The sequence below is a fragment of the Podarcis cretensis genome (assembly GCF_951804945.1).
Source record: "Podarcis cretensis genome assembly, chromosome: 9".
In the NCBI taxonomy this organism is placed as follows: domain Eukaryota; kingdom Metazoa; phylum Chordata; class Lepidosauria; order Squamata; family Lacertidae; genus Podarcis; species Podarcis cretensis.
This window is the reverse complement of record NC_137178.1, coordinates 78,766,780-78,779,814: the sequence shown is the minus strand read 5'-3', so window position 1 is coordinate 78,779,814 and position 13,035 is coordinate 78,766,780. Positions and strand designations below refer to the sequence as shown.

Here is a 13,035-nt window from a genome sequence, read left to right as displayed (position 1 = left end):
ATTAATGGTGCCTGACTACCAGCTCAGCTCCAAAGTGATATGCAAACTCAAGACTTGTCAATATCCGTTCCATGCACAAATTCAATTATCCCATTTTCATTAACTTGGACTTGTCTGAAATAGCTTGGCATGAAATTTGGAGTAACTTTCCGATCTTCCCTGCATGGCCAAGTGCAAAAGCTCTTAACTATGGTTATCAGGTTATCAGCTTTGCTTATGCATGAGCACATCAGCGGATGAGGAGGTTTTCATGCTTGCTGTAGCTGCACCTATTTGACTTGACAATTCCCCTATCTTGGTGTGGGCAGCCAGGAAAGGGGCAGGGCTGTGGTTATAGAGCGCGCTTCCAAGCACAGAACGGTAGGTTCAGGGCCCTGCTGGCAACCCACTGCTCCTGGCTGCATCTGTCAGAATCCAGGCTGTCTTATTTTGCAAGGAGTCTGTGCAAAGCTGCCCGGCTGCTTCTGTCTCCGGCAGGCTCTGTTGCCGAGTGGAGAGGATGTTGGAGCTGCTCCTGCCAGTGGCTCTTTTCCCTTTCCTTAAAGGTGAGTGACTGTGGACGGCTAGGGGAGAGGGCTGCGGGTGGGGGAATTGCAAAGGGTAGAATACACTTATTGGATTTCAATAGAACCTGAAGTTGGGTTTAGGAATCTGTAATGGAAGATTCTTTTTCATTCTGGAGGGTTGTGCAGCTGGATTATTCTTTTTTTATCTCTCCTTTGAAAAAGCAAAATGGTTGATTGGGAAGGCCATACATTTCTCGTAATTTCCCAGGGGAATGTGTTGTGTGTGCTTCAGTTTGACAATGTGGTAAAGGCCAGAAATGGTGACACCCTCACCCTGCAGAATATATTTGAGATAAGGGACCTAACCTCTGACAAACTCAGCCTTTAAGCTTGTTTTGGGAGCAGGGAGGGTGGGGTCATCTTTAGCAGAGAGGTGGGTGTTGGAAAGAGGGAAAACTCAAGAGGAGAACAAGCCAACTAGGAGAGGCGGGAGGCGAGAGAACAAAGAAGCCGTATGAAAACTTCATATTTATGCCAAGGAAATCATACATGAAAATAAGAGCTGGGGTTTTTTAAATAAAAAATCTAAAATGCTAATGTTTCAGGTTGTCTCACTTAAGAGGTTATCTCTGAAGGACTTAAAGTTATGTATAAATTAACTCAGAATTAGTAATTTCCTTCTTTTTGCAAGGAAATATCACTTTCCCAAGCAAAGCAATGAAATATTTTAAACCTTGTACAGCCTGAACGTTTGGAGCGCTGAATGTTACATGTCTGCAATATGTAAAATGTACCTGAGGATAAAAATTCATGCTGTTTTTGTTGACCAGTTGGGAACATGTCTGTTTTCCTGTCTCCTGGAATATATACAAGGAGTGAAACTCTCTCCAAACAAATGTAGTACAAGCTTTCAAATTTCTGTTCTGCTGCTGAGTAGCTGTTGATTGAGGGGATATGTGGCAGGTTTTCACAAAGGCAAGATTTTGAAGCAAAACATTAGATGTGCAAAAATAGATGGCTTTCAAAGCAGAGGTTATAGGCAACCCACCCATTCCTAGGATGGCCTGTTAAATCCACAGGTCTGTCCAACCATAAATAAATTGTGCTTTGTTACTTGGTTGACTGAACATAGAATCACAACCAAATTGCACGTGCTCAGAGGAGCACAGCCACCTTTGCAAATGGGAGTCCAGAGTCTGCATTGCATTTTGAGCAGCTCCTAAATTGTGTCAGTTTGAAGAGAGAGCAAAACGAAGCGTGCCCCTCTTTTTCTCTAATCCAAGATGGTAGCAAACATTGTTGTACCTCTGTAAGTCTGCTTTGATCTACCGTCTTTGCACAGCACATTATGTTCCTTTGCATTTCTGCTCATGTTTCAAATGTGGGGAATTTGTTTTTAGAGGTTCTGTTGCCATTTCTATCAGCAGTGCACCTTTGGCTAGAAACGTTTCAAAATATTTTAAACAAATCATAGTGAGCAATACGAAATGGTTAGAACACATAGCAGAAATTTTAACAGTGGTGTGAAGATAATGCAAAATCCATGACCCCCCCCCATGCACTTTGGAACAGCAGTTCATGGGGCAAAGGGGCTGTTGCAGAGGAAAACCAGCCACATCCCTGCGCTCAGAAGCAATCTGTGCATGCTCACGCATGGCCCCCCGGCCACAAAACAAGGTTGATCAGTTCTACCATCAGAACATGATTTACACATGCCACGAGCATTTTGATCAATCTTTTGTTTTAGCCTTAATAGAAAATATTCAGTATAGAGCGTTTGAACTCCGGGGGGGGTGGGGGTGGGCAAGTATATATATATTTCTTTTGAGGGGGCGATGCTGCAGATATTTCTTTAGTTTCCTCCATGAATTGCTTTCATTTATGACTGTAAACCCCAGGATACTAACATGATCTTAGCTCACTCACACTTTTTTTTGGTAGGAAGGAGTCTCCTCTACTAAAATAAATAAGCCAGTGCCCATCTGCACAGGTGCATGGTTTTAACTGCAGAGATTTTAGGAAAAAAATTAAAACAGTAGCAGTAGTTCTGAGCTTTTAAATAGCTAGTGGCTGAGAATATGTATCTAGAATTAATTTTGGTAGTAGAGCATTGACAAGTAGAGTATTGACAAGCAACCACTGTATTTTTATAACCTTAGAATTGTAGTTGGAAGAGACTCTGCAGGAATACGCAGCTGTATTTTGTTCATGCTGTATGATTTAATGCAGTTAGTTGTAGTTAATTATAATGGATTTCTGTGAATTGTGTCAAATGTTAATTCGTCATGGCATACTCGAGCATGCTTTAATCACTTTATAAAATAAAAATCCCCCCCCCTCAAGAAACATCAACTCTTGGACAAACACGGACTGTGTCCAATGATTCTCATTACATCCCCACTAAAAGGCACATTTTAGCTTACAGAATGCAATTCAGCAAAGTTGCTTTTGTGAGGTCAGTAGCTGTTGACAATATTCGGAACAAGTAAATCAACAGCACTTAATGATTTAATTTAGGAAAGGAAAGGAAAGGGGAAACTCTACAAACTCAGCTTTAATGTTTCCAAACTCATTGCATCCCCACTGCTGGCTAGATATACGCATTATACTGCTTAAAGACACTACATCCAATGCCATTCTTCTGTAACTGCATGGGCACCAAGTAAATTAAATTGGGTATCTCTCCATCTAAATAATAAATCCCAGGCTACTTTCTCTGGTTAGCTGCCTGTCTTCTGTGTCTATGGAGTTTGTTGGTGGAGGAGGAGGCACACTAATAAGGGCAGTTGCAGAAGGGTCATGGTTTGTCATTTAATTTTTCACCAGAAATCATAGAATTGTGGAGTTGGAAGGTGACGCCAAGGGTCATCTAGTCCAACCCCCTGCAATGCAGAAATTCGAGCTAGAGAATCCCTGGCAGACAGACACCCAACCTCTGTTTAAAAACCTTCAATGCAAGAGAGCCCAGCACCTTCAGAGGTAGACCGTTCCACCATAGACCATTTCCTCCACAACAAAGCCTTTGGGCTTTCACTATCTGGGACCTTTGAGAAGTGGGTCGGAAGTTTTCAATGTATTTATTTTCCCCTTGGTTTTTATATCTATGGAGGTTGCCTGTGTGGTTAGTTGCTTGCAAGTTGCCCTGGGCAAGATACAGAGACTAGCAATGATGGTGATGATGTCAGTTCTGTCCCTTTGTTCTGTCCCCTTCTTGGACAGAGGAAGAGACAGGGGCAAAGGAAGCACTTTGCATGCAGAATGTCCCAGCTCCAATCCCCAGCATTTTCAGTTGCAAGGATGCTCTGTCCTGCCACCCAATGCGTTTCTGGAAGCTGCAGGAGAGTGAGGGCTCTTGCACCTGAATTCTGCTTGGAATCTGGCTGGCCACCATGAGGACAGGGTGCTGGACTGGAGAGGGCCCCATGGCTCTTCACAGGTTCTTATATTCTTAAGGTTCTGTAGGTGATTATGGGAAGGACTCTGCTAGGGTTGCCATATTTCAAAAAATGAAAAGTTTTGAAGCTATTTTTTTAGGAAATTTGCCCCAAAATCAACACTTCCAATATGGGCTGCCATATACCTGGGTTTCCCTGGACATTTTTAACCGACTTTTCAAAATTCCGCCCAGATGCCATTTTCGATGGGTGAATCCCAGCTCTGTCCTAGCAATTCCAGACGTATGGCAGCCCTACTCTGACCGAGCCAAGAATGTTTCAGAAATCCAGGCCAAAATGTTGTGAGGTTTGTATGTGCTCCAACCCTGCCCTCTTTTAGGTTGCCATTGTTTCGAAGCTGAACACCGACTCTACAATGAGCTATTTGCCAATTACAACAACATCATCAGGCCTGTGGAGAATGTGTCTGACCCGGTCATGATTTCGTTCGAGGTGTCCCTATCGCAACTCGTAAAGGTGGTGAGTAGACTGCAAGAGAAGCCTTGATGCCTTCCGGTTGTCTTCAGACTTTTACAGCTGATGGGCAGACTGGGAGCCAGTGTGGTATAGTGGTTAGAGTCCTGGAGCGTGGAAGACCCAGATTCAGATCCCCATCTTGGCCATGAAGGGTAACTTTGGGCCAGTCACCGTATCTCAGTCTTGCCTACTTCACAGGGACGTTGTGGGGTGAAATGGGAAGAGGCAGTAACAAATAAATAAACCACCCAGAGGGCGCTGGGTTGGCAAAAGCTGGACCAGAGACTGTTATTTTTTGTCTCAGTTCAGTTGCTGAAATAATCCGTTTGTGTCAGGTTGCCACTCAACTCTGGAAGTCAAAAATTCTGCTGAATGGATGGGATGTGAACTGCAAAACGGGTTCAAGGGAGAGCCCAGCCACTTTCCACTGGCCCAGCGTTCTTTTTTTTTGGGGGGGGGGGAATAGTACAGAAGCTGTGAACAGGGGCAGGAGGGGGGAGACTTGGCTGGAGTTCTACTCAGATCATATGATATAACCTATTTTGAAACAACTGCACTGGGTGCCAGTTCATTTTCGAGCCCTTTTCAAGGTACTCACTCCGGTGCTCAAAGCCCTAAACAACTCAGGCCCCAAATACCTGAAAGCCTCTTCCTTCCCTTTAAACCCTCAGGTACTGGGATCAGCAGAGGGGGCCCTCCTGGTAGTTCCTTCCCCCTCAGGGTTATTTTGGGGAGTGGAGGGTCCTCTCCGTGGTGGCCCCTAAGCTGTGTATGCCCCACAGAGGGTTGCCTGGTGCCTTCCCTTGCTTTTGACACTTGAGGTCTGCGTTTTTAGGATCCACCTTATTTATATGGCTGTAAGTTTTTTTAAAAAAAAATGTTTTTAATGTTGTCTTTTAATGTTTCAACCTGCCTTGGAGTGAAGAGTGGATTATTATTAATAATAGTCATAGTAATAACTGACCTGAAAGTGAAGGAACCCATCTGTGCCATTTTCCCCCTGGGTTGCAGAGCAACCCTCCAGCCAGCTCAAGAAAAACGGCTGAGCGCCTCTCCATCTCCAGAGACTTCCAGGTGGACGACAAAACCAAAGCATTGTTGAATTACACTGGGAATGTAACTTGGATGAGGGGTTTCACACCCAGCTATGACTTTTCTTTTCCCAGGATGAAGTGAACCAGATTATGGAGACTAATTTATGGCTGAGACATGTAAGTAACACCCCCCCCCCCCAAAAAAAAACCCCGCCCCTACCACAGAAGGAACACTTTAGGATTTTTGTAAAAAAAAACAACCAGAAAGCATTGGAAGTATTTTCAGTTATATGTGTAGATTGCACACATACCATTGAAAGCACATAGCTTCCCCCAAAGCAACCTGGGAACTGTAGTGTTAAGGGTGCTGAAAATTGTGGCTGAGTGTCCTATATTGGGGGGATAGCTGGGGAAGGGGAAGAGATAGGAAGTGCAGTATGTACATACATGATGATGATACACCTGTGTGTTCAAGGAACCCATTGAAGAAGGAAACCCCGGAAGGCTACAGCCCAAGTCAAAAACAGGAAACACCTTTTATGCTCTTCTGCCACCTAGTGGTTGTCTGTCTTGTTGGCATTAAATAAATCATAACAGCATCCTGGGGAATGAAGAAATCCCACAGAAATGGTGTGAGGAATTCAGAGATCTCATTGGGTGCCCTCCCCTTTGAGAAAACAGAAAATGGAGAGCAAATCATAAACTATAGACCCCCCCCATTTTGTAACATCATCCAGGGGTGCCATATTTCAAAAAGTGAAAATCCAGACACAAGACATTGAGCTCCCCCCCCCCCGCTGATCTACTTCGCCAAAATCTACACTTCTGACATGGGTTGCATCCAGATTTTCCCAGACATTTAAGCGATTTCCATTTCTGACAGCCGAATCCTGGCAATGTCCAGGAAATTCCGGACATATGGCAACCCTACATTATGAGGCAGATTTAGCCAGCCACTGAAAAATGTGGGGCTTTTGATCGCTCAAGCTGACCCATCATTCCTTGCATTTCTGATGTTTACCCTGCGAATGCTTTTCTTAGGCAGCCAAAACAGCACCACCCTTGCAGAAGGGGAAATTAACAGGGGAATGAGGCGGGGGGGGCATGTTGTGAGGTTTGCAGATGTGTAAAAAGACATTTCCACGGCTTATCAGGGATGGAATGTTGGGTGTGTTTGTGCAGAAGGAAGAGAAAGCTCACATCCACACCAAATTTAAAGAACATGGCTTCCCCCAAGGCATCCTGAGAACTGTAGTTTGATAAGGGTGTTGGGAATCATAGCTCTGCAAGGGATAAACTGTGGTTCCCAGCATCATAGATAGATAGATAGATAGATAGATAGATAGATAGACAGACAGACAGACAGACAGACAGACAGACAGATGGATGAGCGCTTTGGGTCTAATTTTAGTGTTGTTTTTACATTTGATTTTCACATTTCTTTTTTTCTTCTGGTTTTATTCTGTAAGTTGTATTGAGACACATAAACACACTAAATGAATGAATGAATGAATAAAATGAATGAATGAATGAATGAATGAATGAATAAGCTATAATAGGAAGTTGTGAGGAAATTCTAAAATACCGCTTGATTTCTCTTCTTCTTCATTGATTAGATGTGGAACGATTACAAACTGAAATGGAATCCAGAGAAGTATGGAGGTGTTCAGTTTATTCGAGTGCCATCGCAGAAGATCTGGAAGCCAGATATTGTGCTATATAACAAGTAAGATTATACAGTCTGGTCTGTTCTTAAAAGATTATGTTTTAGCATCTTTTCCTTTCCAAAGGTGTAGTAAAATCCATGGTATGGAAGCTGTGTCCCACCAGCATGGCCACTGGGTGGATGAAGTTGCAGCCCATCATCATCTAGAGCAGGCATAGGCAAACTCCGGCATTCCAGATATTTTTTGAGACTACAATTCCCATCATCCCTGACCACTGGTCCTGTTAGCTAGGATCATGGGAGTTGTAGTTCTAAAACATCTGAAGGGCAAGAGTTTGCTGATGCCTGATCTAGAGAACCACAGATTCCCAGTCTCTGGTTTACACTGAACATCTGGCACTGGTTTAGACAGAGTAACATCATTGGTCTCTTGTCCAGCCCAGTGGCTCGTTACCCAAGACCCACATAACCAGAGACCCAAGAGCATCCACAAGCAAAACACAGGTTCTTATCTCAAGGCACAGCACTCTCCTTGTTAAATGCCCATTTGGAGGAAGGAATTCCCATATAACCTGCTCATGCTATTTCTCAAAAGAGTAAATGCTTCCTTAAACATAGAACCATAGAACCATAGAGCTGGAAGGGACCCCAAGAGTCATTTAGTCCAACCGCTTGCAGTACAGGAATCTCAACTAAAGCATCCAGGACAGATGGCCATGTGACCTCTGCTTATACACCTCCAAGGAAGGAGAGTCTGCCACCTTCCAAGGGAATTTGCTCCGCTGTGGAACAGCCCTCAACCTCCCAAAGTTATTCCTAATGTTTAGTTGGACTCTCTTGTCAGTTGAATCAATTGGTTTGGGTCCGAACCTCCAGAGCAGCAGAAATCAAGCTTGCTCCCTCTTCTATGCAACAGCCTTTTAGATGTTTGAAGATGGCTATCATATCCCTCTCATTCTTATCTTCTCCAGGCTAAACATTCCCAACTCTCTCAACCATTCCTCATCAGGCAAGGTTTCCAGACCAAGCCTTGGTATCATCTTTTCTCCTTCATGAAGTAATTTTGTGCACCACCACCCCTTTTGCAATTTCTTGCCATTTCACAAATCTCAGGGATCATCAGACTTTCCAGGGACCATAGTGCAGGATATCTGACTCAACTAAGTCACAATCACACAAGGGCCACTAGAAGGGCTTCACTACAAGCTGCTTGCAAAAGTCAAAATCAGAAGCGGCAAAGTGATCATCTGAATCCACTCCCTTGCTAGCTTTTTCTTCTTATATTGGACAAATCCAACCCACATCAGACTTTCTTGTCTCAGTAGTGTGTCTGTGTTATGGACTGGCACAACCAACTCCAGCACTGCAGGGGGCTTGACTGCATGACTATTGAGATCCCTTCCAACTCTAGGATTCCTGTAGATGAGTCTCAACGCCCCCCTTTCCCTTCCATTGTTTCTCTAACATGGTGTCTTCTACTGAACTGAAGAAATGAAATGTGTAATGAACTTGGAACAGAGTATGGCAGAGGTAGCATTGCATTTCTAATCTGGTAGCTTCCAATAACAGTAAAGAACAATACAGTTGACACTCAGGTTGCGAACGTGATCCATGCGGGATGCACGTTTGCAACCCAGTGGCGCATCTGCGCACGTGCGGGTTGCGATTCTGCGCATGCGCAACCACCGAAACCTAGGAGTAACCTATTCCGGTACTTCAGGGTTTCGGCGGTCCGCAACCTGAAAAAACACAACCTGAAGCCTCTGTAAGCCGAGGTATGACTGTAATTGCTCCATTGGGGCACTAATTGAATCTCATCAGTATACATTAGGAGGCATCAAGAAAGAGGCTGGGCGTACCCTGTGCAGAACAGCCATCCCTCCAGGGCAGCGTTTCCCAAACATCTGATAGATATGATGCTAATTATGTTCAAGCGATTCACTGTATTGTTTTTTTAAAAGGTAAATTGCTGCAGGATGAAGGATGCTGCCTGCAGGGAGGCGACCTTTGGCCCCTGCTTCAGTTCCAACAAGAGTCTGAAGACATTGCATGCAACGCGAGGAACACAGTTCCAGAGGGTGGGGGATAAATGCAATGCAGTTTAATAATTTCTGAAACAATGTGAGAGCTGAAACACAGCCAACCTTCAGCATTAAAAATTATCCAAATTTTGCAATATAGCCTAATGAGAAGTGCAAAAATGCACACGCTAGGGTGAAGTGTGTGTTAAAATGCATTAGTGAATATAACACTCAACAATGCATTGTATTAGGGGAAATTGCTTTGCAAATTAGGAGAAATTCACACTAAAATGCTGCTGAATTTTCTTGAGGGCATTTAAAAAAAAGGAATTCACAAAGTGATGTGACAATGTGGAGAACACAACTTTTGGGTCTGTTGTTTTCCCCACTCCCTAGTGCTGTTGGAGACTTCCAGGTGGACGACAAAACCAAAGCACTGTTGAATTACACCGGGAATGTGACTTGGATGCCACCAGCTATTTTTAAGAGCTCGTGTAAAATAGACGTGACATACTTTCCATTTGACTACCAGAACTGCACCATGAAGTTTGGCTCCTGGTCCTACGACAAAGCCGAGATTGACTTGGTTCTCGTTGGCTCCACTATGAACCTCAAGGACTATTGGGAGAGCGGAGAGTGGGCCATCATTAAGGCACCAGGCTACAAACATGACATCAAGTACAACTGCTGTGAAGCTGTGTATACAGATATCACCTATTCCCTTTATATCAGGCGGCTGCCCTTATTTTACACCATCAATATGATCATCCCATGCCTCTTGATCTCCTTCTTAACCGTGTTGGTGTTTTATCTACCTTCCGACTGTGGTGAGAAAGTGACGCTGTGCATCTCGGTCCTTTTGTCCTTGACTGTTTTCCTACTGGTGATAACAGAGACCATTCCTTCAACCTCTCTAGTGATTCCACTGATTGGGGAGTACCTCCTCTTCACCATGATATTTGTCACTCTCTCCATAGTCATCACAGTGTTTGTGCTCAATGTACACTACAGGACACCAAGGACGCACACCATGCCTGAGTGGGTGAAAACCATCTTCCTGAACTTTCTCCCCCGGATCATGTTCATGACCAGGCCCACCAGTGAATCAGATGACGGTGGCCAGGACTCAAAGCCGTCCTACAACACGGAGCTCTCTCACTTGGACTGCTTTGGCGGCACAGAGACCAGGTGCTACAAAGACAGCCTCCCGTGCCAAGAAACAACCTGTGTTTGCTACCAACACCAACATATAAAATATGTCAAGGTGAACAGCAACCTGACCCAGAGCTCCAGTTCTGAATCTGTAGACGCTCTGCTTTCATCTTTGGTAGTATCACCAGAAATGAGAGATGCGATCGAGAGCATTAAATACATTGCAGAAAATATGAGAATGCAAAATGAAGCCAAGGAGGTATGGGCAAACTTTATTAATTATTCAAGCTACATGCACCACACTTTAAATTGGGGCTGGGGAACCTTTGACCCTCCATATCAGCCTTTCTCAATCTTGGGTCCTCAGATGTTGTTGGACTACAACCGCCATCATCCCTAGCTAGCAGGACCAGTGGTCAGGGATGATGGGAGTCATAGTCCATTAGCATCTGTCAGGTGAAAGGTTCCCAAGTCATGGTGCAGAGCAGGGCAATAAACCTGTGTACCCAGGGAACAAAACATCAGACTGCAGGGGTGAGGAACCACAGGAAGCTGTCTTGTACCAGGTCAAACTATTTGTTCACCTAGCCCAGTACTATTTCCTCCATCCTCACCATTTCAGATTCTGGGCTCCCTTATCACTTGCAACTCAATCCACCACACACATGGAGTTCACTGTCACAAGATGTACTGACTTGGATGACACACTACTTACTACTTACTCATTGTAGTAGTAATACTACTTACTGTGTATTACGTACAGTAAGAACATAGGAAGAGCTTGCTGGATCAAGCCCATCTAGTCCACTATCCTGTTCTCACAGTGGCTGACCAGACGCTGCTGGAAACCTGCAAGCAGAACCCGGGCCCAAGAGCCCTCTCCCTCCTGTGGGTTCCAGCAACTGGGATCCAGAAGAGGCAGAGCACAGCCATCCTGGCTAAAGCCATCAATAGCCCTCGCCCCCATGAATTTGTCCAATCTTCCTTTAAAGCCTTCACTGCCTCTTGTGGGAGCAGAAGTTCATAGCTGAACTTCTTCTCTGTGCTGAATCTTCCAACATTCAGCTTTGTTAGATGTCAGGTTTGAGTGTTGTGAGGGAGAGAACATTTCCTGCCCCCTTCCTCCATGTCACACATACTTGAAACACTTCTATCATGTTGCCTTTTGCTCAGCTTTTCCTCTAAGTCCCACACGCTGCCTTTTCCCATAAGGCGGCTGCTCCATCCTCCCAGTGCTTTTGGCTGCTCTTTTCTGAACCTTTTCAGGCTGATGGTCCTGGTGAGGAAACACTGCAGTACCAGTCCAGCCATGGAGCAAATTCACATGGTGGATTTTGTTATATCAAATCACAAATACTGTATGGAACTTTCATACTACCACAATAGGTTTATAAAAGTTGTACCTGAATTGATAAAAAAATATTTTTATTTTCCAGACTCAAGATGACTGGAAATACGTCGCCATGGTCATTGATCGCATTTTCCTGTGGGTATTTATTCTTGTGTGCATTCTGGGGACAGCAGGACTATTTTTGCAACCGCTAATGGTTGGAGATGAAGTATAGGCGATATTCCCCTGTAAAAAAAATCTATTTCCTGTTTGCTGTCCAAACGTCTTACCTGCTCTCTCTTTATGTTAAAGTAATTATTCCTATGTCTTTCAGTAGTGGAGTAAAGATATTTAAACATTAGGCTAGATTCAGCCACCTTCCATTTAAATATAAAAATACTAATGATTTGTGTAACACTGTTATGAAGTACTGTATAAAACTGGAAAATTTTAATTTCTAGGAAGACTGCCAGTTTTCTTCTTATATTCACTCCTAGAAGAAAATGAGATCTGAGTGGGTGTCAAGAGCCTCAAAGTAATGCAGTTCTACACGAGTGGGAAAAGTTTGTTCTACTGCCCTAAGTCAACCAAAGATATTGTAATAGCTTTAACAATGTGGCTCACTGCCACAACTCTAGCCATATCATTGATGGTGTGTCAAGAGTGAAGTCCTCCTCTCCAAATACACTAGGACACTGTGTCACTATGAAATCAATTCCTCAACTCAAAATAGAAGGATTTCTTCACACACACAGCTAATTTATGGAAGTCCTGGCCATAGGATGGGATACACACATAGGGAAGCCAATAAAAATAGCAAAACACCAGGCAGCTGCCTTTCTTCACTGCATCTCTCGTGGCAGGAGCAACCAGAACTTGAAGCACAGGACATGAGGTCCTACAAGGCTGAAGTTATTCGCTAACTAAGATATAGTCCTCGTGGCTTCTGAGCTCGCCAGCAAATGAGGAAAAGCAAGTATCTTGTTTGTTTCTTTTTAAACCTACCAAAACTCCTTTCATTTCCCAAGTCAGGCATTCACAACTTCAGGTCATTTGACCAGTTAGAACATGGCAAGCCATGAATGTTGATGACCTGGTTAGTGGGGTAGAAGTGGAAGGATCATTAGGCGCGAGTGATCATGCTCTTCTGAAGTTTTCTATACAGCGGAAAGGAGCAGCCAAGCATACTAGGACTCAATCTCTTGACTTTAAGAAAGCCAACTTCATAAAACTTAGGGAAGTGCTGGGTGAGATCCCATGGACAGTAATACTAAAAGGAAAGGGAGTTCATGATGGCTGGGAGTTTGTTAAGAGGGAGATAGTAAAAGCACAACTTCAGGCAATACCAATGAGACGGAAACATGGAAGGTGCCTAAAGAAGCCAGGGTGGCTATCTAAAGAACTTTTAACTGAGT

The 13,035-nt window shown here is 44.0% G+C and overlaps 1 protein-coding gene across 2 annotated transcripts; it reads left to right on the top strand.

Moving 5' to 3' along the window:
• The first annotated feature begins 233 nt into the window (after positions 1 to 233).
• Positions 234 to 12,699, top strand: CHRNA3 (cholinergic receptor nicotinic alpha 3 subunit). Of its 2 annotated transcripts, none has more exons than XM_079989536.1 (6): positions 234 to 545; positions 4,281 to 4,417; positions 5,584 to 5,628; positions 7,068 to 7,177; positions 9,535 to 10,549; positions 11,727 to 12,699. In XM_079989536.1, the coding sequence occupies exons 1-6, from the start codon at positions 500 to 502 to the stop codon at positions 11,853 to 11,855; spliced, it is 1,482 nt and encodes a 493-aa protein (XP_079845662.1). In that variant the 5' UTR covers positions 234 to 499; the 3' UTR covers positions 11,856 to 12,699. The 2 variants fall into 2 exon arrangements, with proteins under 2 accessions (XP_079845662.1, XP_079845661.1); XM_079989535.1 differs by having other exon boundaries at positions 4,281 to 4,420.
• Positions 12,700 to 13,035: the final 336 nt, after the last annotated feature.